Here is a 24,156-nt window from a genome sequence, read left to right as displayed (position 1 = left end):
TCGGAACAGAATGCATGCATTAATCGAGCCACTCTCTTTAACAGTAGGAATTATTTTAGGGCATATCCTGTATATCCACAATAAGCAACAAAATCCAGGTTTATTTTTGATGCTACGCAAAAGAGTAATCGTCATTCGTCAGAAGCGTCAATCGGAAGTAGTGCGATGGGTGTGTGAAACAAAGTGTGGAAGAACTGGCATTAACGAATGAGAAAAAACCTAAGAATGGCTCAAATAATTATTAAAATCACGATTGACTGATTGAACGAGCTATTCTTGCCGCCAAGTACATAGTCACTAAATTAACTACTCTATTCAGTCTAACAGTCAGTCGATAATGCAGTTGTGGAAGCAGGTTAAAAGGTCCACAGAAATATGGAAACAATCGATTTTCCGCACAACGATTACACCGCACGTGCCTACTACAATCGAAAACAGCCGGGCTAACGAGATATTAACCAGTTATATTATTGCTCTTGACAGTAACTTTGAAACGTACAGGATAGTATTTTCTTTGATTAACGAGTGCTACACATTTAAATAAAACACTTATAAAGGATTAAAACGCGTGTAATTCTAAATGTTTTTTCCTATTATCGTGCGCAAAGTTCGATCAAGCGCATGCATTTGGGTTCGCAAAGTACCACTTTCCCACACGTTCACAAGAGCGTCCGGGAATGTTTGAAAATAATTATAGTGGTCGAACTCTACTCGTGCGGGAACGAGCTACTTTGCGCACTTGTATCGTAATATACTATTACATTAGATTTTAGCGTAAAAGTTACATTTTTATTTTAGTTAGCCCGACGTTTCAAGAATCACGACCTTTCCAGATCTCGTTTTCAGTGGGACTGTCCATGTCCCTTCCCGTCTTTTGCGCAAAAATCTAATGTAAAACAGTTACGATTACACGCGTTTTAATCTTTTAAATTTTTTTATTTAAAAGGTAAAGGATATGCTCATTGCTTGAAATACTAACATTGCTATGCATATACCCCTTAATTTTAGAGATTGCAACTCTCGATTAGATTGGCGTTTGCAACTATCATTAACAAGGCGCAAAATGCGCGTTAATCTTTTTAATAATATGAGATAGACCTACAGAGAGATTGTTTTGCACTTGGACTCTATGAATTGCCCATTGTATCCTACTCTAGTGACATTATAGACTATGAACGGCGATGCAGACAATCTTTATGCACTAAGGATGATAGGGCAAGTATTGTGCAATAAGACGTACTAATTTTTCTTACATCTCACAAAATTTAACATTATTTAAATTTAAACAAATTCATTACGATTAAATGAAACAAATTTTCTCTTAAATCTATTTATTTATAATCCAATCATCAAATTTTATATGTACATATAAATACAATCTGAAAACAGCAAACTCATTCACAGCATGAGAAAACCTCACATGAAATCTTAAAACTACAAAATATTTTAAATAATTCAATCATGAAAGTCATAAATATCGGGAAATATATGTTCGAAAATTCCCAAAGTAATAGTTGTTAGCAGTTGTAGATCAATTTAGATTCGTCATATTATATTTATGTTTAAGAAGTGTTGAAGATGTACAGTTTATTAATATTAAATTGCATTAATTTCTCCTTCTACGGACGCGAGATATTCTCCAAGCATTTGGTTCTTCGTATTTATTGTACAATGGTTCCAGGCGTTGGTTCTTCTTGAACTTGGACAGCTTGGTAGGGTCCGAGAACTTGAAGAAAGCTGGGGCGAACTCCACTAGCCACTTGGGGTCTATGGTGGTGACCTCTCGCATGTACTCCTTGGTTGTTTGAACCAGTTCATGATATATTACCCTGAAACAATATAGCACTTATTGTTTTTACCAGTGCAAGTCGTCTTACTTACTATATCTGTTTCGGTTTAAAGGGCACCATAGCTTTTGGGTTAGTGATGTTTAACATCTAATTGTGATACCGCTCTAAATTTTGGAGTTATCAAGAATTCTGAGCAGCATTGCATTGTAATTGGCAGAGTGTAACACTTATTGTTTATTTTTTACACTTGCTAAGCAAAATACATATAGGAAACTCTTAGGTATTTGTAGAGTTATACCATATTTTTACTAGGTGGTTAGAATGTACAATAAGTAAATTTCGACATGGCCGCAAAACACCGTTTACAACAATTAACGGTACGGTGTAGTAAGTCCACGTAGACAAATATAAATGAGTTGAATAGAAGTATTTGTTTATAAAGTTTGGATACAATTATACAGAACACTAGCAAATGACAACTGTAACTGCATATTAAATGCATTTTCTATCATGAGCATCCATTCAAAAAGGCGAGGGTGGCACGCGGTTCGTGATGGCCTTTTCACGTCCCCTGTTGCGTACACAAATTTTTACTAAGATTTTTAATAAGATCGCTTTTTACCCTGTTTTTAAGGAGGAAGGGCCAAAACCCTTTGGATTTGTTGACGCATAAGTAATGACTATTATCGGTATTGGCCGTCACAATTTCAGATGGTTGAAAATTGCCACTTTACTCCCGGAAAACAGGGTAAAATAACGGACTTCCGCGGATATGTGGTGCAAGATTATTAAAATGGTGTGTCGGACACTGTAATATTGTTAATAATGAAACGATAGTATAAATAAAATAAGACCTGTCAACAAACTACCTACACACACAAAAAATCAACAAAAAACTCAACATCAAAAAACTCTTAATTTAAACGACGTGTTAAATTTCCAAGAAAAAAAAATGGTCCAATTCGATTCGGATCCACACTCAGTGTTCCGTACATTCGTACAGGATATAACAGGATTGTATAATTTTAAGATACTTTTAAATAGAAGAAGGCTATAATATTACAATATGTTAAAATCCATATTGTTTTTCAAAATAACAAGAGAAGGCGCATTAACCAAACGTAACTTAACATAGCTTCATTGTGTGTCTTCTTCCGCATTTATCACGAGGAGTGCTCAAAAGAGCTGTTTCACCTGATTTCTGCAGCCGAATTGCACCTTTGCAAGACTCGCCACAAATTAGGATAACATCCCCACCATCTGGATTTCAAGAAACATACTTCCACGTACAACCAAGCTGTGGAATGAGCTTCCTTGTGCGGTGTTACCAGGACGATACGACATGGGTATCTATAAAAAAGCGCGTACACATTGGGGGTACAATGTGGGGTGCAGTGATTACTTAACATCAGGTGGCCTCTTCAGCTCGTTTGTCCTCCTCTTACATAAAAAAAGCAAATTTGTAGGTTCATCATTTGCTTGGATTTAATTATTTATTGTTGAGTAAAGTTGCCGACATACCATTCCGGTTGTCTGTTGAAGAGCGCGCTGGAAGGATGTATGTACACGACTTGGCTGTCCACGAGGGTACGGTAACCTTCCTGAGGGTCCTTCTTGGCCGCGTTCCGGAAGAAGCCCGAGCAAATCGTCTTCTGAACGCGAACTGTATTCTTGGCGGCAGACACTACATCCAACTTGTGTCTAAAATAATTTTAAAATAATTAATATTCTTTTAAATGATATATATATATATATACTCGATTGCCTGCCTTAATCACAAAGTAATCTATAAATATATATATGTCATGAAAATGGTCTCTGTTTGAGGCCAAATCACACCTAAACAACTAATCGTATCGACACGAAACTACCACTATTCGATAAGTATACTATAGAAATTTATCCTAGATGGTTTATGGCTACTTATTTTTTATTGTATTTGTAATAAGATGAATAAAATTTAATTAATTTCCAATTTAAAATTCGCCCAGCCAAGCGTCCGGGACCGGCTAGTTATAATATACTCAGGGGCGTGCATATCATATAGGCAATTAGGCAGTGCCTACCTCTCTAGTGTTAAAGTTGATTTAGTTTAATTTGGTTCCGTTATTTTATTACCAAACTTCTATTGAACAGCCACGCATTAAATTTTTCCTTACGCTTGCCACTTGATACCTACGGTAAGCAATTTTTGCACATTCCAAAGCTCAACTACGACTAGTTACATCCATAGTGCCTACCTTGGTAGAAAACCAATGCACGCCCCTGAATATATATATATATAAGCAAAATATCGGATCTTAACGAAATCTCACTATAAAAATTCATTCATATAAACAATATATTCGCAATTTAAATAATACAGTCAACCAACAGTGGTGAGCGGGCGCGAGGTACTGAATACTGATTGGTCAATACATCGTTAACAATTATTATTATCGTTAGCAAGCTGCTACTGTGGCTTTCTTACATAATATACGTATAGCAACGATATTTCACAAACAACAATCTGACGACATATTTGAATGTTACTAATCAGTGCTGCCAATAACTAATTACGAAGCAATTTACTTGTTTTTATATTAAGATAATTTTAGATTAATTTTCATATTCACCTGTCCATGATACCCAGGAGCTGTTTCCTCACATCCTGAGCCCGCTTCAGTGTTCGTATCTGAACGAAGTTCTCGTAGCACCACGCGTTGGAAAACTTATTGTTCTTCCAGCTGTTGTAGACGGCCAGCAAAGTGAGGTGATCACCTTCTGGCTGGTTGAACTTGGCCTTCTTCTGGTCGGCCAGGGCTTGCTTGTCCTTGGGCCGGTAGAAGACGTTCTGCACGCTCAGCATGGACACAACAGTCAGTATTTCGTCGGAACACTGCAGCGCGACTGACATAATCAGGATCTTTGAGAGATTCGGCTCTAACGGAAACTCTGCCATCTAGAAAACAAGTGAACACTGTACTTAAATGTTTATTGATGAATGACGATCTGAGCTAGCGAATAGCAATAATCGTTCTTTATGTCTATATGTCTTTTTTGAATAAAAAAAAACTAACTGGTGACGGCTTTACCTAAACAAATGCATATACAAAATTTCATATATTTTTCTTAAATTACGTAATTTGTAGAAGTTCAATTTTTACAATAATTATTTGGTTTTCCCTGTTTTTGTAATGATATAATGTCACAGCAAAAGTGTTAAACTGTGAATAGTTGGAAGTATATCCATGCATGAAATTCCCTAAGTCACATCGGTTAAGGTTCGTCTGTAAGATAAGAGATCACTATTTGTCACCCTTAGGCAAGGTTAGGTTAGGTTTTACTTTAATCAGATAACCATAATAGTTATTTATGCAACTGTTGTGTAATAAGGGGTATTAAAACACGAATGTGGATTTATCTCACGAGGCGAAGCCGAGTGTGATAATAGTATCACATGAGTGTTTTAATACCTAATTATCAACAGTTGCATACAAGACTTTATCTACACCCAGAATATGAATCCACTAAGAGATTCCGAAACAGTTAGCTTACTGCTAACATTATAACACCAGTCCAAGTAGTAACCTAATATCATTCATTACTGATTATATACAAATAAAATAAGTATTAATGAAACAATTATTTATTTTAGTAGTAATTTACATTTTGTATAGTGCAATAATTAAAATTCACTCGAATATTCACAGTTTAAAATAAATCGCTCATTTCTTGTAAACAAAACAATAAAAATATCGAAGAAAAATGGCGGGGATTCGAATAACCTACTTTTTTTTACGGCGCGCGACGTTCTCGTAGTGTGGAACGCGCGTAAACGGAAATGTTCTTTTTTTGAAATTCATACAGATACCACGCATCGAGCAATAAGAATGTGGCTGTCTGTTGAAACTCTTTGCGCATGAAGGGATCGAAAAAAAACATAGGAGTGTTGTTATGAAATTCAGTACAACATTACAACACTCGTTTGGATGATGTAATGGTTATTAGAACATTGGGTGTTATAATATTGGCAATAAGCTAACTGTTTCAGAATCTTTAATAGAGGATTTAAAGCATGGGTGTAGATAAAACAATTTACGGTACATTGTTGTGTCGCATAATAATTATAGGTAATTAACGTAGGCGTCACAGCGCAAATTCCGACACGCTAAAACTGTAGAGCTTCTCGAATTTACGAGGGTTCAGTACTCCATATCAAGCGCTTTTCTTAGCGTAGAGACGTCGCTTAATTGTATGTCTTCTACCGCATTTATCGGGGGAGTGTTCCAAAAAGCTGTTTCAACTGATACCTTCCGTCGGATTCCAAATACACGCCAAATATTTAGGCATCGCTGTCACCTTTTGGATGTGTTGTCCTTCACAGAGTTTTTAAAGAATGCCATCTAAATTGCGCTTTCCTGCGCGATTTTCAGGATAATACAACTTGGTAAAAAGGCATAAAAGGCATTTATTTTTTCAAAATTGATTCCTTTAAAATTAAATCTTTTTGATATCATTTCTAATATATACTAATACCGCTTCGGAAACAAATGGCGCGCTGAGAGAGAAGAAGCGGCGCAAGCAACTCTAACCTTAACAAAAGTAACCGGTAACCTTAAAAACGTCTATTTGAAAGAGCGGCAACGCTATCCTGCGATTTCCCTGCAAGACTGCGGCCGGCGGTAATCAACTTTAAGATGACTGCTCGTTCGTCCTCCTGTACCTACCCGTCTGCCAAGCCTAGTAAGCAGCCCCTCCGAGTCGAGCGCAGACAGAGAGTGCAGCTGTTCCAGCGCCATGATAAGAGACTCCACGGGCGGTGCGTCCATGAAGTCGAAGTGTAACAGGTCATTGATACCCATGGTCTTCAGCTGCAGCACCTGAGATAGAAAACAGTTAAGAAATGTAAAAAAAGCATTTAACATGTTGGGTAACTATTTCAAACGTGGACGTAAAACTACGATAGGTTTATTACAATTAAATAAAAAGTTGATGAAAAATGGAAATTTACAAAGAAAAAGTTTTATGGATATGCGGAGAGAAAAACAAGAAAACATATTGTTCACATAAATATTATTATTGTAGATCTGAAACAAGGCGTCATATTGTGTTGTTTTAACCGAACCACGTTATTTCCTATTATTATTCCAAAAATCAGTCTATTGTAGGTACTGTTTTCTAGAATGTTTAATTCAAATTTCACATTCAAATATTTTTATTCAAAATAGGATTTAAAATCACTTATTGAACGTCAAAACTACCACCCATTCAAAAGAGACTGCCTCAGACCTGAGAAGAATGGGCGCAAGAAACTCAGCGGGCTTTTTTTTTAATATAAAATATGGATTACAATGTGATATCGTATAATAAACATTTATAATTAAAGAGCCTGAGGGTGTTCGCTTTATTCCCAGTCCGTGGTGTCATTAAGAAAATCTATAGTGCTATAGTAACCATTCCCACACAAACGTTTTTAAACAATTCTTTTAAATTTCGTAACACATTTGTTTTGTATATTTTCTGGTATCATATTGTAGAAGCATATACATCGCCCAACAAAAGACTTACTAACTCGACCCAACCGAGTAGTAGGCATAGCAAGTTTATGTTTGTTCCTCGTGTTACCATTATGAATGTCACAGTTTCTAGAAAATTCTTCAATGTGCTTATGAACATACAGAACATTATCAAAAATGTATTGAGAAGCAACAGTCAAAATGTTTATTTCTTTAAATTTTTCACTTAATGATTCTTCAGGACCTAGGTTATAAATCGCGCGAATAGCCCTCTTCTGCAGCACAAAGATGGTATTAATATCGGCCGCACTGCCCCATAACAATATATCATAGGACATAATACTATTAAAATAACTAAAGTATACTAATCGCGCCATATCTATGTCAGTTAACTGTCTAATTCTCAACCGCATATGCTGCAGAACTAAGCCTATCCGCCAATCCTTCAATAATGTTAGTAAAACAGTTAATTAAAATCATTAATCTAAAAATATGTACAATAGGCAGCGTAAATAAAGTCGTAAGTCGTGTCAATACAACAACGCAACGTAAAGAATGGTGTATGGTTAAAACTTTGAAAAGTCGAAAAAAATTGTGTTTAGAACTAACCTCTATTTAGAGCTATTCACGCACACTAACTCAGTGTCATACAAATCGCGAGGGTAAGATTTAACTTGTCACGCACACTTAACTATTATTCCTGGTCTGTTTTCATCGGTTGTCTAACAGTAAGAGACTATACAGACGTATCAATCACGTATCATCTAAGGGTTAAAAGGACTCACGACAGAAGTGAATACGTCATCTACTGTAAAAAAAGAAGGACTCCGCGCCGTGATAGCAAGTGAAGCACCGTTATGTTAGTGTGTGTGCGGTTACAGGGGATACTAGTAACACAATTTTTTCTCCCTTAAATAATCATATATGGCCACAAATACTTATATAGTATTGTTTTTACACTTTTTCACAACGCACAACGGCATTTTTAAAATATTTTATTGAGACGCAAACTGATCTGTCACAGACGACGACAATTCTGATTATGGCCGCCTATCGGCCTGTAGTAGTGTAAGTGTGTGCGTTGGGCTATGTATTTACACGTTAATCGGCTTGTTTTGGTGCTACACTGATATGTAAGGTGACACGGAGTCCTTATTTGTTTACTAGTCCGTGATTACAATTTGTATATAAAGTACTTCGGTAAATTTTCCTCTCACTGATCGCACCTAGTTAGACGAATCGAGCCTCGTCTTTAAGAGGAAACAATAGCTGAGGCAAGAGATTTAAGAATTCAAAAACAACACACCGTCGCGTTAACGCGGGCGAGACGTAACATTTGGATGCGGGTGTAATTTAGCATATTGACGTAATGTCCGGTTGTGGAATTAAGATGGTGGTATCAACCCGAACAGCTCCTCTGAGCACTCCGCGAGATAGAAGATGCAGAGCACTCCCCGTGATAAAAGCAGTAGTCAATGCACAGATAACCCTTATCGCTACGCCACACAAAGAATCAAGTCGATCGGGGATGACTTGATGATTCGAGCCGCTCTTCGCTGTATGCGGCTGTTAAAACAGTACTCCTGTGTTTCTAATGTAAGCTAAAAAGTGTTAGTGAAATAGTCTATTTGTGTGTGTGTGTCCTTACAGTAGTGGCGAGGTTGGTCCGTTGTATCTCCGGCACCGGTGTCGGCAGCATTTCGTCCCGGTAGGCACGCTCCGTGTACAGTCGGTAACACTTGCCGGGCCCGGTTCTTCCCGCTCTTCCGGCGCGTTGTTTCGCTGCCGCCTGTACGAAATATAATACAATGGCACCTCTGGTAGACATTACGGCATATCAATAACGTATCTCTAGTTGCGGATATATACAATCACCGTTTAATGACAAGATCTTATCTATCCATAGTTATGTTATATATATATAGGTTATTGAAATGTATGTAAGCGTAAAAGGATAGATTTGTCTACCTCTAGTAAGTTAACCTAAGGATAGATAGGTTATTGAAAGCGGCCGTATATTGTTAGCGTTACCAACATATTTTACACAGTGGGAGGCTCCTTTGCACCGGATGCCGGCTAGATTGACAGTTTTGTGAATATACCTCCATTTAAATTTTAATATTTGGTTCATTTTATTTAACTATCAATATTATTGTTAAATTGTAATAATCTACTAATATGTAAAATGTAGACAGTCAACTGACAACACCAATATGACGTTGTCAGTTGACCACCAATACAGGCATTCAAACAGCCCAGCGAAACTCCCTAAGAAATGAAGCGATTCACTCGATTGTTTGAAACGTACAGTCATTGATAGATTGACAGATGACGGCTTGACGATTGATAATCTTGTAAAAAACGGAGATAGCCGAAATCCACTACGTTATAAGCAACTGTTCGCTTTCATACTTAGCCGGATTATACTTCGTGGACAATCGCCTTATTGTTACAACTTATGTCAAATGACTGCACGTTTCATGCTAAACTAAATTTCAATTTTTACTTAGGCAGTCCTGCCTTTTATTACGCAGTATTTACATCCTCTTTGGCATTCAAGTTGTAACACTGGTACGGGGTGGTATATCAAAAAGTTTTAAATTTTCTTATTACAGTTATTTGTTATTAAACCTTTAATAATTATAAGGTTTGATCACAAAACAGTATTTTTTACCGACTTCCGAAAGGAGGAGGTTATCAATACGATCGGTATTTTTTTTTATGTATGTACACCGATTACTCTGAGATTTATGATCCGATTTACGCAATTCTTCCCATAAAAATTTTACATAGTTTGGCCCGGTAGTTTTCATTTTATGAACATTTATATGAACAATTTCGTCTACCTGGATGACATAATTGTTTTCTGAGTAAGTATTGCGTTTTTTGGAGTTTTCATTCAAGTTGATTGTATATTATTATTAATTGACACTAAAACGTTAAAAATTAAAAATAAATTACGTGTAAAAAACCGACTTCAAAAACTGAAAACTATCAAATAACTAAAAATTTAATTTAATATACCTCTTATGCAAACCTTTACCTTTAATATTAATAAAATACTATTATTTGTATGTGCTACATATTGATAGTTTTGAAGTCGGTGTCAAGCCAAATGTAATAAAGGTACCTACACTCGCCGCACATGACTTTGAGCGGGATAGCTTCGACTAGAAAAAAACAACCCAAGCGGCCAAACAACCTAAATAAATACAGTAAGTAAGCTGTTTATAATATTAAGTTTTATTTTATTAAGGGCTTGGCACTGACTTAAACCCTATCAATAGGTGGCACATATAAATAATAGTATTTTATAAATATTAAAGGTAAAGGTTTGTATAAGAGGTGTATTAAATTTAATTTTTAGTTATTTGATACTTTTCAGTTTTTGAAGTCGGTTTTTTTAAACGTAGTTTAACTTCTATTTTGCACACGCACATGTTGTCCTCATTTCAAGGTCCTTATAATAATTGTGCTGTATATTCGCTTTCATCACCACAAAATATGAAGGCAGCCAGTCATGGAACGTCTTGTCGTCCAGAGTTAACTGAAAGGTAGACCTCGCGGAAGCTGACCCATGGTACAGACAGACCAAATCAAATCTGCTGTGGGCAGTAGTCTTGCACCCGAATGAAACTTCATTCATGCGAAGATGGCGTCAAATTGTGAGGCACATTACATAGACCATTTTATGACAACCATGCCACCAAGAGTGTAGCGATGAAGAAGATATTATTAATTGTAAATGATCGTTCATTGTACTGTTGGAATCTATTAATGAAACAGTCCTTCCGGCCTGAATGTTGATAAATATTAAAAATATTTTACCAACAGACTAGATCTTTTCAATTTAAGTTTATCGCTTAATTACAACATAGAACATTACGTCGGATACCTACTGAGAATTATTAAAAATACCATGTTAGAAATAAAAAATGTACAAACCTGTGATATTGGTGTCACAACCAATGAATCCATTCCTGTCTTAGAGTTATACACCTTTTGCTTCACAAATCCAGGGTCAACGACATAGTAAATACCATCAATGGTTAAAGATGTCTCAGCAATATTCGTGGCTATCACCACCTTCCTGGATCCAGGCGGGGCTGGCTCGAAGATCCTTGTCTGCATCTCTGAAGGTAAAGCCGAGTACACAGGCAATATTATCAACTCTGGCACATCCGGGCCAAGAGACTTCATTCTCTCATACAGAATCTCACAAGCAGTATCAATTTCCTCTTGGCCCGTCAAAAACAGAAGTATATCTCCGGGAGGTTCTCTCAGGTGTATTTGCATCACAGTTATCAGCGAAGCATCCAAATAATCTGTTTCGGGTTCTTTTGTGTATAAGACTTCAACAGGGAAGGTCCGTCCAGGGATGGTGAAGATTGGTGCAGCGAAGAAGTACTGAGAGAATTTGACGGCATCAAGTGTGGCTGATGTGACAATTAGTTTGAGCTCTGGTCTCTTCTGGACAGCTTGTTTGAGCAGTCCGAATAGGACGTCAGTGTGGATTGTCCTCTCATGAGCCTCGTCCAACATGATCACGGAGTAGGTTTTCAGGTCTAGGTCCATGAGACATTCGCGGAGCAACATACCATCTGTCATGTACCTGTGGAATTAGGGTTGTAGATCAATAACTATACAATTTTGTTATACATTCAGAGCTATTACTGATTACTGCCGCTGAATTCCACCTTCTCACGACACGCTACAAATTAGCATATTATCATCCCCACTATGTGTGGCTTTCCCTCACAGTGCGGTTTTCAAGGAACTTACTTCCACGTACAACGAAGCTGTGGTATGAGCATCCTTGTGCGGTGTTTCAGGGACGATGCGACATGGGTACCTTCAAAAAAATCGTGTACACTTCCTAAAATCAGGCAACGCTCCTGTGATTCCTCTGGTTTTGCAAGAGAATGTAGATGGCGGTGATCACTTATCAGCAGGTTAAGTACCCTCCCGTACGCTCGTTTGTCCTCCTTTTCCATAAAAAAATAAACATAGATTTTATTTCTTGTTTATAGCTTATACAAAGGACTGTATGCAAAAACATTTTACCGATCTATTATTATTGGACTAAGGGTGAAGAAAGTGTAGCCATATTCCGTTACAGAAGGCAACGGTTCGATTCCCAGTCGGGGCAGTCTGTTGTGTTACGAACGCCTCCTAATTTGTTCTCCTCATACATAAAAACAAATTAAAATAAAAAAAATTATCACCACCCTTTGCTTGCCCTTGCATTATTGAAGTATGAATGGAAATACAAGAATATTGCCTGACTAAAACATGCGAGTACACACCTAGAAACTAAAATGGCTTGTTCAGCACTTACTTGATAACAGTTTCAGGGGAAGTGCAGTCTTCGAAACGAATCGTATAGCCCACTTCCTGGCCAAGCCTGCAGCCAAACTCCTCAGCCACCCTCTTGGCCACTGACATGGCGGCCACCCTCCTGGGCTGCGTGCAAGCGACCCTCCCCCGCGCGCTCAACCCACACTCCGCCACATACTGTGTGATCTGGGTGGTCTTGCCTGACCCAGTCTCACCAATCACGATCAGTATTTGATTATCTGATATTGCCTGTTGATAAACATTTTGTCGGTCAAACTGGGAACTTGTGTTAACAGAGGTAAGACCTATGTCCTATGTAAAAAAGTCAAATGACAAAGTTGTAGGTAATAAAAAGATATTTGTTTTCACCCTTTTTTCATATAACCTCAAAATTTATGTGAAAAATTAGAAAAACCAATTTTTTGTTTTTTTATTTTTATCTTTTCCAAAAAAAAATTTCAAGAAATTTGGTGAAAAGTTACCGTTAAGTCCCAAATACACTTTAATTTATTTAAATATTTATTTTTTCAACTTATTTTGACTCAAATGCCGAAAAATAACCCGCGTCCTCTCGCGTTCCGTGCGAGCGCACTTCGCACTGTGCTAACCGTTCGAGTGACGTATCGTTGATAAAATCTTGAAGAAGATTGATGAAGCCACTACTTGAGAGTTAATTGTAGTATGAAGTAAAAAAGATACTGTTAGCCATAATTTTAACTAACCAACATACTCTTGCTAAGAGAGCAATTGGTTAGTACATTTAGTAATAATTAATTAAGTAACAATTTTTTTATTAATAAACAGTGCATAACTTTGAACTACCGACCTGCATTAATTTCTAAATATTTATGACAAAAGCTGAAGCCCATTTTCAATGTAGAACAACATACCTTTATCAATTCATCCTTCAATTTATAAATAGGTAAGGACTGCCTCTGTTCTAATAACGACAAATTTGTCTTCTTTCCGAATGAGGATTTCTTCCCACCTATTACATGCTTCTTCCACTCAGGTAAATCCTGAGTAATTATCCCTGTCCCTCTCGTATTTGCAGCTAATGACCAGCCTTCAGACTCTGGTAAGGGATCAATCCAATTCTTGTTAAGACCAGTTGGCATACTCTCCATCTCTTGTTCTCTCTGAAGCATTTTCTGTTCTCGTCTCTCTTTTGCAAGTGCTGACTGCATCATGGCTGCCTGAGCGAGTGATCCGTCAGGGTTCTTCACGATTCTTACTGGAGATAGGTCGTGTAAGGCTCTCCCGTGGCCCTGTAGGAATGGTGGCTCTTCTTCTACGAGTTCTATCTCTATATCTGCCTCACCATCTTCATCTTTTGGCAACAAACCTGTCTCCTCATCGAAGTCGGGAAGCTCGCTTTTATCAATCACGCCTGATGAGATCATCTGGAAATATTTCAGTTATTCTAATAACTTTTTTTTATGGAAAAGGAGGACAAACGAGCGTACGGGTCACCTGGTGTTAAGTGATCACCACCGCCCACATTCTCTTGCAACACACCAGAGGAATCATAGAAGCGTTGCCGGCCTTTAAAGAAGGTGTACGCGCTTTTTTTGAAGGTACCCATGTCGTATCGTCCCGGAAACACCGCACAAGGAAGCTCATTCCACAGCTATGTCGTACGTGGAAGAAAACTCCTTGAAAACCGCACTGTGGAGGAGCGCCACACATGTGGCGTGTCGTGCGAAGGTGGAATTTGGCGGCAGGAATCAGGTGAAACAGCTCTTCGGTATAACTATGTATATTATTGTATTTATGTGCAATGACCATGAAAATTTATTTTATTACTAGCTGACCCGATAGACCTTGTTCTATTAAAAATAAAAAAGTCTTATAAATTTGAAATATAAGCCAATCAAAGAAATAAGAAATAAAAGAGTAACATATTTCTGAATGCTCCATATAACATTATGATGTCTTAACGCCCCCGCAACCCCCTTGAGGTGAAATTTCATGAAATCTGTTCTTAGCTGACCTCTACCTACTTGACGTATTATTATATACATTAAAATAGATAATATAAGGAGATACATCCGTTTGGATTTAATAAAGGAATATAATAATTAAGTAGAATTTTAACTAAGAAATTAAAGGTATAAGTTGATTGTTCTTCTAACAATGCAGAGTCCTTATTTGTAAATACCTGTTTAATCTCCCATCGTTCGGGGCTAGATATCCTGGTGACCCTCTTCCTACTGGAGTCCTCATCGGGATCCAGGCCTTGCAGCCCCGCCAGAACGGTCGCCGCGGGAGGGGGCCGGTCAGGGTTGCGACCTTCACGCTCCGCCTGTAACACAAATAATTGGTTCAAACTGTGTCTGAAACACCTGACATCTATCTTAAGATGTGAATTATTTGATTTAATTGTATATAAATTCATTTGAGTGAAAAATTAAATGAATCATTATACTGCACCCTAATAGTGCTGTGTGCTTTTTTACTGACAGGACAATGCCGATCCTTGAATGAATGAACCAAATCATCGGTAAAAAATTAGAAATATTCTCAAGATTATGTAACAACAGAAATCAGTGAGATATGAAAATTTAATATATGTTCACAAAAATCGTCACCTTTTTGCTCTTAATAGTGATTTTCATTATTATAACACTAGAAATAAGGGATTGCTTGTAACTAATTCTAGTAGGCTTCATAAGATACATAATAGGTTTAAGGGTAAATGTATTCACTTCTATAATAAAGTCCCAGCCACTGTTCAGGCATTATCTATAAATAAATTTAAATGTTTTATAAAAAATGGCTCTGTCGTAAATCCTATTACTCCACTGCTGAATATCTCAATGATCGGACAGCCTGGGACTAGATTGTGATTATTTTATAGCGATAGAAATGACTGTACAATATTGTATATTTTAATTGAAAAGAGCGCAAACAAAGAATGCTGGGAGAGTTCCGCTTGTTTCGAAACGATTAATTACATAATATTCATATAACTTTTAAACCCCAGTCGCATCTGACTTAAAGCAAATAATGCGAAATTATAATTAAAAGGAAAATTTTGTATGCATACATGCTTCAGACGTAGATAGTGAGCAATATAGCCCATTTTCTGGCATTTAGACCAGGGTCGATAATTTTTGAAACCAAAAAAAATTACAGTAGGATGAAACCCATTGGTAAAGGACGAGAATATAACAAAAATTAAGGGAAAAATAAATTACGGGCGATCTGAGGTCGGGAAGTGGAAAAGGGTTTTAGGGTAAAAAACGGTTTATCTCGCTTTCCGGCATATTTTTGCTGCTACTTAATAACAGGTGTGAATTCTTTATGAAATGTCTTTTGTTGGACTTAAATTTTCCGAACATTTACAATTGTAATTTATATATTTTTTTTTACACCATCAGAAAGTAGATATTTCAACGAACAAAAAGCCCCCAAACTTTTTGAAAAAAGCTGATATTTTGACGTCAGAATTTTCGATTGAAAATTAGGGTGCTTTTATGATATTAAGTTAAAATAAGGCGAAAAAACAAATATTTTAAATCAAATAAATTACAGTGTATTTGGGACATAATAAGGTAAGTTTTCACCAAATTTGGTAGAAAAAAAATATTTTTTGATAAACATATAAATAAAAAACCAAAAACTTGGTTTTTTGAATTTTTCACCTAAATTTTGAGGTTTAATGTGAAAAAAGTGTAATTACAAAAGTTGTATATCTCTTTATTACCTGCAACTTTTTCAATTAACTTTTTGCCATAGGACTTGTAGTTTTGCCGGAAATCGAGATAGATTTCCGGCAAACCATTTTTTACCCTAAAACACCCCCCCTTTTCCACTTCCCGACCTCAGATCGCCCGTAATTTATTTTTCCCTTAATTTTTGTTATATTCTCGTCCTTTTCCAATGGGTTACATCCTACTATTATTTTGTTTCACTTTTTATCATTTTCAAAGGCTTCGGCACTGGTCTATCTCCTTTGTCCACAGATGACATGAATGAAAATTTTAAAAATAGGTACGCCTTGCTCCGCCTAATCAAATACGACCAATCAACCAAAGCTACCTTACCTTTGTATTTTTATTCATGCTTCGCCTAATCGGGTTCCTAGGTGTAATGTTTACGTTTGTTTAGTTTATCCAACACTTATTTTATGCTTCTACTTTGAAAAGACTTTTGCTCCGATCAAATAAACAAAGTAGAATACTTAGTGTAAACTAATATTTGATGTCCCTATGACTGAAGAAGAAGAAAAATGCCACGCGCTCGCGCTGAGAGTCCCAACCGAACGCGTATAGGTATTTTATTTTATTAGGAAAACAAACAGTATTACATGACATAAATAGGTTAAAAAAAGTATACATCTATTAACCATTTACAGTTTTCGCATATAAGAGACTAGCTGACCCGGCAAACGTTGATTTGCCATATAAAGTATAATTCACGCGATAGTTTTATAAGTAATAAAATATTGCCTATATTATAGCCTGTACATCATTTTGTTCTATTGTCAATAGTTTTTGCAGCGCACGCAAAAATAGGTTTTCGCCTTGTGTTACAAATTAGCAATTTTATTACGGATCCCTAATTTTGAAAAAAAACATAGCCTATAGCCTTCCTCGATTAATGGTCTACCCAACACTGAAAGAATCATTCAAATCGGACCAGTAGTACCAGAGATTAGCGCGTTCAAACAAACACTGCAGCTTTATAATATTATAAGTATAAGTATAGGTATAAGCGTGTTACAAATAATGAACAAAAATACAAAAAAAAATATCAAGAAGTTATACAATAAAAGTATATAGATATAAATTATAAATACACGAAGACAAACTGAATGGATATTATAGTATTCAGGTTTTCAGCAATCAAGAGAACACACACTCATCCAACGCCTCGTCAATGAACCTCTTAACGCGTTTGGTGACGTATTGAATATATCGAAATCAGGCAAGTCTGGTTTATTGCTTGTGGACACCTTATATAATATGAATGTTGCCTGTAATTAGTACTGCAATGAGGAACGTATATAGTACATTTTGTCCTGGTGTAGTTATTGGGCGCTTTGATACCAATTTGTGATGTTAATTTAGAAGAATCTATCTGCTATTTGACGTCTTCTTTGTAATGGAAGTATGTGATGCCTTTTACATCTTATTATATAACCTGCATCATATGTATTACACTTATATTGTAAATATCTTAAAAAACTTGTTTGAATTTTTTCATGTCTATTAATGTGAACTTCATATTGAGGGATGTTGAAATAACTTTGTCAGAGTAAAGTACAGAGACGAGTAGGACGTTGAGCTGACGGTAATTGATACGACATGCCCATTACAATGCAGTGCCTCTCAGGATTCTTGATAAATTCAATAATTCTGAGCGGCACTACAATTGCGCTCGTCACCTTGAGACATAAAATAATAAGTCTCATTTGCCCACTAATTTCACTAGCTACGGCGCCCTTCAGACCGTAACACAGTATTGGTTACACATTAGTGCTTCACGGCGGAAAAAGGCGTTGTGGTGCCCATAATCTAGCCGGCATCCTGTGCAAAGGCGCCTCCCACTGGTAAACCTGACTGAAGTTACTTATAATTTTGTACTGTGTTATAGGAATTAACGTGTAGCATTTGAAGTTTTTTTTTGTTTAATAACAATCTTACGCTCGAGATATGTATGTCACTCTGTTTTATTGTGCGTGTTTTGCTTAAAATAGAGATTAACAGTTAGCCGCTATTTGTCACAGCTGTCACAGTCTATCTAGACGCATAAATTATATAAGATATTAATAATGGTTGCATTACCCGCTAATAATACAACAAAACTTCTGATTAATGGCACATGTTCACTGTTCCACTTAATAATAACACTACTTTTGGTGTCCTCTAAATGATGATTAATTTTGTGGTAAATGGTGGACTCTGTGTCCAAAGCCTACACAGAATCCAAAACTTTGAACCCATTCATATCACAGCCTACAAAGCAGTTACACAATTGTAATTGTAAAAAAACCTAACAATACTGTAAAAATAAATAATAGCTTAAAAAAACTAAAAAACACGCTTTTTTATAGAAAACCGAACTAAAAAATAGAAAATAAGTTTTAATAAATTTAAATTAAGAATAGTGTTTAAAATTTCAATAAATATAAATTAATAATAGTGTGAATAAAAAAAAATATTTTATTTTAAAAAAAGCGTGGGGTGCATGGTGTCAATAGTTATAAATATTTTATTGACAGATATGAGCAGAGTGATTATCATTTTGATAATATCTTAAAAAGCACCCCACGCTTTTTTTAAAATAAAATATTTTTTTTTTATTCACACTATTATTAATTTATATTTATTGAAATTTTAAACACTATTCTTAATTTAAATTTATTTTCTATTTTTTAGTTCGGTTTTCTATAAACAGCGTGTTTTTTAGTTTTTTAAACTATTATTTATTTTCTATGTTTTTTTGTTCGGTTTTCTATAAAAAGCGTGTATTTTAGTTTTTTTAAACTATTATTTTTTTATCAAATTAGTGTAATATCATCGGTCCTCGATAAATCTACAAAGTTTGAACGAAATCTAGCCGTTTAATGTGGGTCAAAATCGCGCCCAAAGATGTCGGTTACAAACATATAAACATACAGGTGAAGCTAATAAAAAGCGTATAGTAAATTAGAATTAAATATGAATTATTGATGAGACACTTTAAATTTGAAGCGAAACATGAGTGTTATTATCATAAAAAAATTACCTCCAAATGAGCATGAGACGCTGGATTGAGATCCTTTCCAGTTTCCTGGCAGACATCTTTCATTGTGAGTGATACTTTCTGCCCAGCTAAGGATATCACTTTCACCTAAAAATTCAAAATAATGTGATCACGAAAACGTTAAACTGAGAATAAACAAATATGAAAAGTTGACTATATCGCAGACAACACTATCAATACAATGCTAATACTGAAGTTTTTCGAATGTCAAGCAACCTTACAAATACACGCGGGAGACATAAAAATTAACGCCCGAAAAAACCAATCAAAAGCAATCTGTATTTTTGTAAAAAATTTGCATAGTCTTGGTTTATGCTCAGGTATAACTTTACATCAAGTTTATTTGTAAGGACATTATTGTTTAAAAGCCGCCAACTGCAACCTCACCCATATAGATTTTGTCTGGTTGTCTTTATGCTAGTAAATTCTAACCCCCTTATTCATAATGGTCCGCTGACTTTAAACAGCCGCTAAGGAGTGTCTTTTCTCATTCTGACTTAGGTCAATAGAAGAAGGCAGAGCGAGAATTAGCAATGCTTTAAGTTAGCAGACTATTATCCTTTCTTTTCATTATCCCTACTTAACTTCAACTGAAAAAATCTATACAGAAACAAAAATTATGACAATCAGACAATTATACCCACACACTACATGCGTACTCATTTACAAGGTTTTAAATAAAAAAATTCACACTAACACATCCTTCTTTAAAAAAAAGGAATTTAACCAGAACTGTTACACGAAGGGCTAGTCATATTAAGCTGCCAATGGTGAGAAGTAACCTTTGAGGGAGTTCAGATATATAACAACCTGCCCACAGAAATAAGAAATGCCAAAACATTGACTTCTTTTAAAGCGAGCCTTCAAAGGCACATACTCAATAATTATGAAATGTTTCAATAACATATGTAGGTTGTTTTATGTCTTATCTGTTTGCCTAATTATATTGAATTGCATTCTGTACCCACCATAATCATTGTTTTACTTTACTTTGTAAAATATTAATTTCTCATGTAAGTGACAATAGGTCTTAATGAGAATAAAGTTATTTAAACCTAAGGGGGTAAATCTCTGTTTTGATAAAAAAAATATTTATATAAAATATACTTTGCTTTGATTATGTGTTAGTATGGCAATTAGCACCATTGATTTGGTATTTATTAATTGGGCATTTTTTTGACTAGATTCTATTATGATGTGTATGTATGTACATGAAGTCACATATAAGACTTTTATGCCTCTATGATGTGTATACAAGGCATGCTATTAACATAAGTAATAAAAGAATCAAGCACATATGTCTAGGTAGCAAAAAATACACATGGCGATTTTTTTGGCACAAAGGAATACAGGATTTAAGAAATAGAACTAAATTAATTTACCACAGGGTAAATCAGTTTGTAAAGAGGCTTTGACATGGCAAGAAAACATCTTTAAAATCATATAAAAACTTAGCCTCCTTAATATGTTATATATTTTTAGGTGCCATACACAGAACCATACAAGAAGCAATGGTATGGAATTGTGTATCATGTATAATGGGGTAATAAATTTATAATACAAAATTAATATTGAATACATAAACCTTGTAAAGATATAAATATAGTAAGATTGTGGGTTAACAAATCAAATAGCAACTTACTTTTACTTTGTCTCCCCTGGACACAACATCTGACACATTTGTGACTCTTCCCTCAGCCCTCAATTGGGAAATATGGACCAGACCTTCCCACCTCTTCCGCAGGCCTTCCATTTGAACAAAACAACCAAATGGAACAATATTTGCCACTCTTCCACTGTATATCTGCCAATACACAATAGCAAAAACATATTGTGAAATTAAAATATCTAATGAAATTATTACACAAAAAAATTACAGATATTATGCAACATATTCCTTGCCGTTTTCAAGAATAAGGCTAAAATATTCTAGGATTGAACCTCACATTCATTATACTTTGTTCATAAGACTATTTAAAACTAATCATTATTTTATTCATTTCTCACTATAAAAGTAATGCACACATAGTATAAGATAATATTGAAGAAAATGTGTAAAAACTTAGTGAAAATTATTATATAATTTAGCATGTAATTATAATATAATAATTTTCACTTTTTATTGTTATTAATAACAATAAATGACAGATTTTACATACCTTTCCTGGCTCTGGATCATCACTCAATTCAATGTCTGGACTCTTTTTTCTCAGTTTCTTACCATGATCTCTGTGTCTTTCTCTGGAGTGTGATCTAGATCTTGATCTGTGGCCACGGGATCTTGATCTGTGGCCACGGGATCTTGATCTTTTTCTATTTCGATCTCGACTCCTGGTTCTTTTTCTTCTACCTCTGCTATGACTTCTTCTGTCTCTACTACGGCTTCTTCTGTCTCTACTACGGCTTCTTCTATCTCTACTACGGCTTCTTCTGCCTCTACTTCGACTTCTCTTGTTTCTACTTCGACTTCTTCTCCCCCTACTCCTACTCCTTCTTTCCTTACTCCTACTCCTTTTATCACGACTTCTGCTACGTCTACTTTTTCTTTCACGAGATAGAGGTCTTCTACTTTTCTCTTCTTTTATGTCCTTTTTAAGTGCAGATTTATGTTCATCATTATTCACACTAGACTTGGATGGTGCAAGGGCTTCTAAGTCTGCCATAGCTTTGTCCACAACATCATCATTAACAAAAACTTTTTCATTCTTAAATATATCCTTTGCTGTTGTTCTGTCATTTTTCTTTTCATTACTATCACTGTCTTCATCAGAAAAGACAGGTGGCTTGTCATTTGGTATAGCTAAACCAGGGAATTTGTTTGCTAATGGGTTTGATTGGTTAATCTCTTTACAATTTGACTGCTCTGACGTTGCAGTGGGTTTCATATGCTGAATGATACGAAGCAAATTTGACATAAATGAATCCGAAAACTCGGCACCATTTTCAATAAGAGCCTTTTTGAACTCATCAAAATTTGGATGTTTTTCAGACAAATCTATTATGAACTCAGCTGTAAAATAATATATGAAATGAATCACAAATATTAAATTATTTCTTTAATATAGCATGTAAGCTTTTCCTAGGGTTCTAGCTACATATAATATGTGTATGTTGTACCGAAAGCTAATTTAGCAGCACTGTCACAACATAATTATTCATTCAGCCACAAAAACACACGAGTTGTCACAAAGTGTTGTTTCTATTATAGACTAAAAGTGTGTCGGAGAGAATAAGCATCAATTTGTGACTGCAACTCATTTTGATTGACAAAATGTAAACAGTGAGCCAGTCTTGACATAAAATTTCAATATTGAACTTCTAACTAATGCACACATTGTCAAATCAAAATTAGTCTCAAATTATCTGGCTGTCAGGTTGCCTACATGCTAGTTTCTAGTATATTTGATTTCTTTAATATATAATATGTATTACTTATTAATACTATTCAAATATTTTTTATGAAAAAAAAATGATGAGATGAGCAAATGCTCACCTATACTTTGTAGACATGAGCTCATTATCAAGTCTCATTAGTCTATTAATTTCACTTGTTCCAGCTACTTTCAAACCGAAACAACAATACTTACACAATACTGCTTGATGGTAGAAAAAGGTGCCACTGTGGTATCCACCTAGCCTGCAACCTATGCAATGAGGCTTCCCACTGGTAAGCAGCCTATCCACAAAATACAGTTAAAACCATTTTTTGAATTTGTGTATTTCATAGTGATCAATACCCAGCAATTCTGAAAATTTTAGGAGATAGTCTTACCCAAATCTTTGTCATTTAGACCCAAATGATTGTCCAATTCTGTGCAGATCTTTGAAACGAGTGACAAATGCTCTAGTTTCACAAGTTCCTCCATGATCAAGAAGTTTGTATTTTATATACATAAGATGAGTTCAAATAATTTTAGTATGAAGAAAACAAACCAAATGAAACGTCATTTAAAATAAGCTTTAAAATATAAAGTTAATTGATGCAAACCGAAAAGAACTTATCTACAATAATAAATTGAATGCGTGATAAAACATTTATTCGAACAGATAAAATTAAATACGTAAAAAAAAAAAATTATAATTTATATGAACGTAGGTCGTAGTGTTTAAACTTTCTTTGAATATATAGCAGCAACACGCTCATTCACAGCATTAAACACGCCTACGCCACAGTGACAGCTGACACTTGACAGAACCTATTTCACAGAACACTTAGGTACTCCCACGAGACCTATTTTGTAACCCGTAGACTGAGTAAACAAAAGTCTACGTTGTAACCACAGTCCAAACTCCACAGAACAGTTTAGAAACCTTACATTCACGCGTCGCGTCGTTAGAGTTAATACTCTCTAATGACTCAGTTGGTGCAACCGCACCATGCGCTGTATCACTCGCGAAATATTTGCTTTATTTGTATTTTCTTATCTAGTTTAGTGTAAGTTTATATTCGAAGTAAGGAAAATGATAAAAAAAGAATAGTAATACTTATAGTACCTAAGTATAATGAAAAAATAGGAAATAAAATATTTTAAAAATACTTCTGAGTAATGTGAATACACACACACACAATCATCATGCTCTTTGCAACTTCTACTATCCGTGTGAAGTCTATATATAAATCTGTGCCGCTTTCTTATACAGTAAAATGTTTTCTCACTCACACCAATTCTATGATTTTTTAAATTTTCATGTCTGTATATTATCCTTTTATATTTCGAAAACGGCTTGTAGGTATGTAGTAATACATATCTAGGTATAGCTGGTTTATCGATAGGCTA

At 35.4% G+C, this 24,156-nt stretch overlaps 1 protein-coding gene across 1 annotated transcript; it reads right to left on the bottom strand.

Annotated features, from left to right (window-relative positions):
• Nucleotides 1–1,314: 1,314 nt before the first annotated feature.
• On the bottom strand, nucleotides 1,315–23,512 carry LOC126970019 (ATP-dependent RNA helicase DHX8). The gene is made up of 13 exons (XM_050815703.1): nucleotides 23,151–23,512; nucleotides 21,538–22,388; nucleotides 21,021–21,182; nucleotides 19,361–19,465; nucleotides 14,787–14,930; nucleotides 13,516–14,028; nucleotides 12,627–12,874; nucleotides 11,234–11,900; nucleotides 8,937–9,077; nucleotides 6,500–6,652; nucleotides 4,406–4,731; nucleotides 3,312–3,491; nucleotides 1,315–1,829 (listed from the first exon to the last, which is right to left on the bottom strand). Exons 1-13 carry the CDS (start codon nucleotides 23,242–23,244, stop codon nucleotides 1,607–1,609), a joined length of 3,807 nt encoding a protein of 1,268 aa, XP_050671660.1. The 5' UTR covers nucleotides 23,245–23,512; the 3' UTR covers nucleotides 1,315–1,606.
• Between the last annotated feature and the right edge of the window lie 644 nt (nucleotides 23,513–24,156).

This window comes from Leptidea sinapis, chromosome 1 (genome assembly GCF_905404315.1).
Source record: "Leptidea sinapis chromosome 1, ilLepSina1.1, whole genome shotgun sequence".
NCBI lineage: Eukaryota > Metazoa > Arthropoda > Insecta > Lepidoptera > Pieridae > Leptidea > Leptidea sinapis.
This window is presented reverse-complemented; position numbering and strand designations above follow the sequence as displayed.

What these genes read in the sequence shown, in the direction of transcription:
- LOC126970019 (XM_050815703.1), bottom strand. Translation starts at nt 23,244, where the DNA reads ATGGAGGAACTTGTGAAACTAGAGCATTTGTCACTCGTTTCAAAGATC. An exon ending in TTACTAGGCTTGGCAGACGG is followed by an intron (nt 4,732 to 6,499) that starts GTAGGTACAGGA and finishes CTTGTTTTCTAG; the next exon opens with ATGGCAGAGTTTCCGTTAGA. An exon ending in CTCCTGGGTATCATGGACAG is followed by an intron (nt 3,492 to 4,405) that starts GTGAATATGAAA and finishes AAATTATTTTAG; the next exon opens with ACACAAGTTGGATGTAGTGT.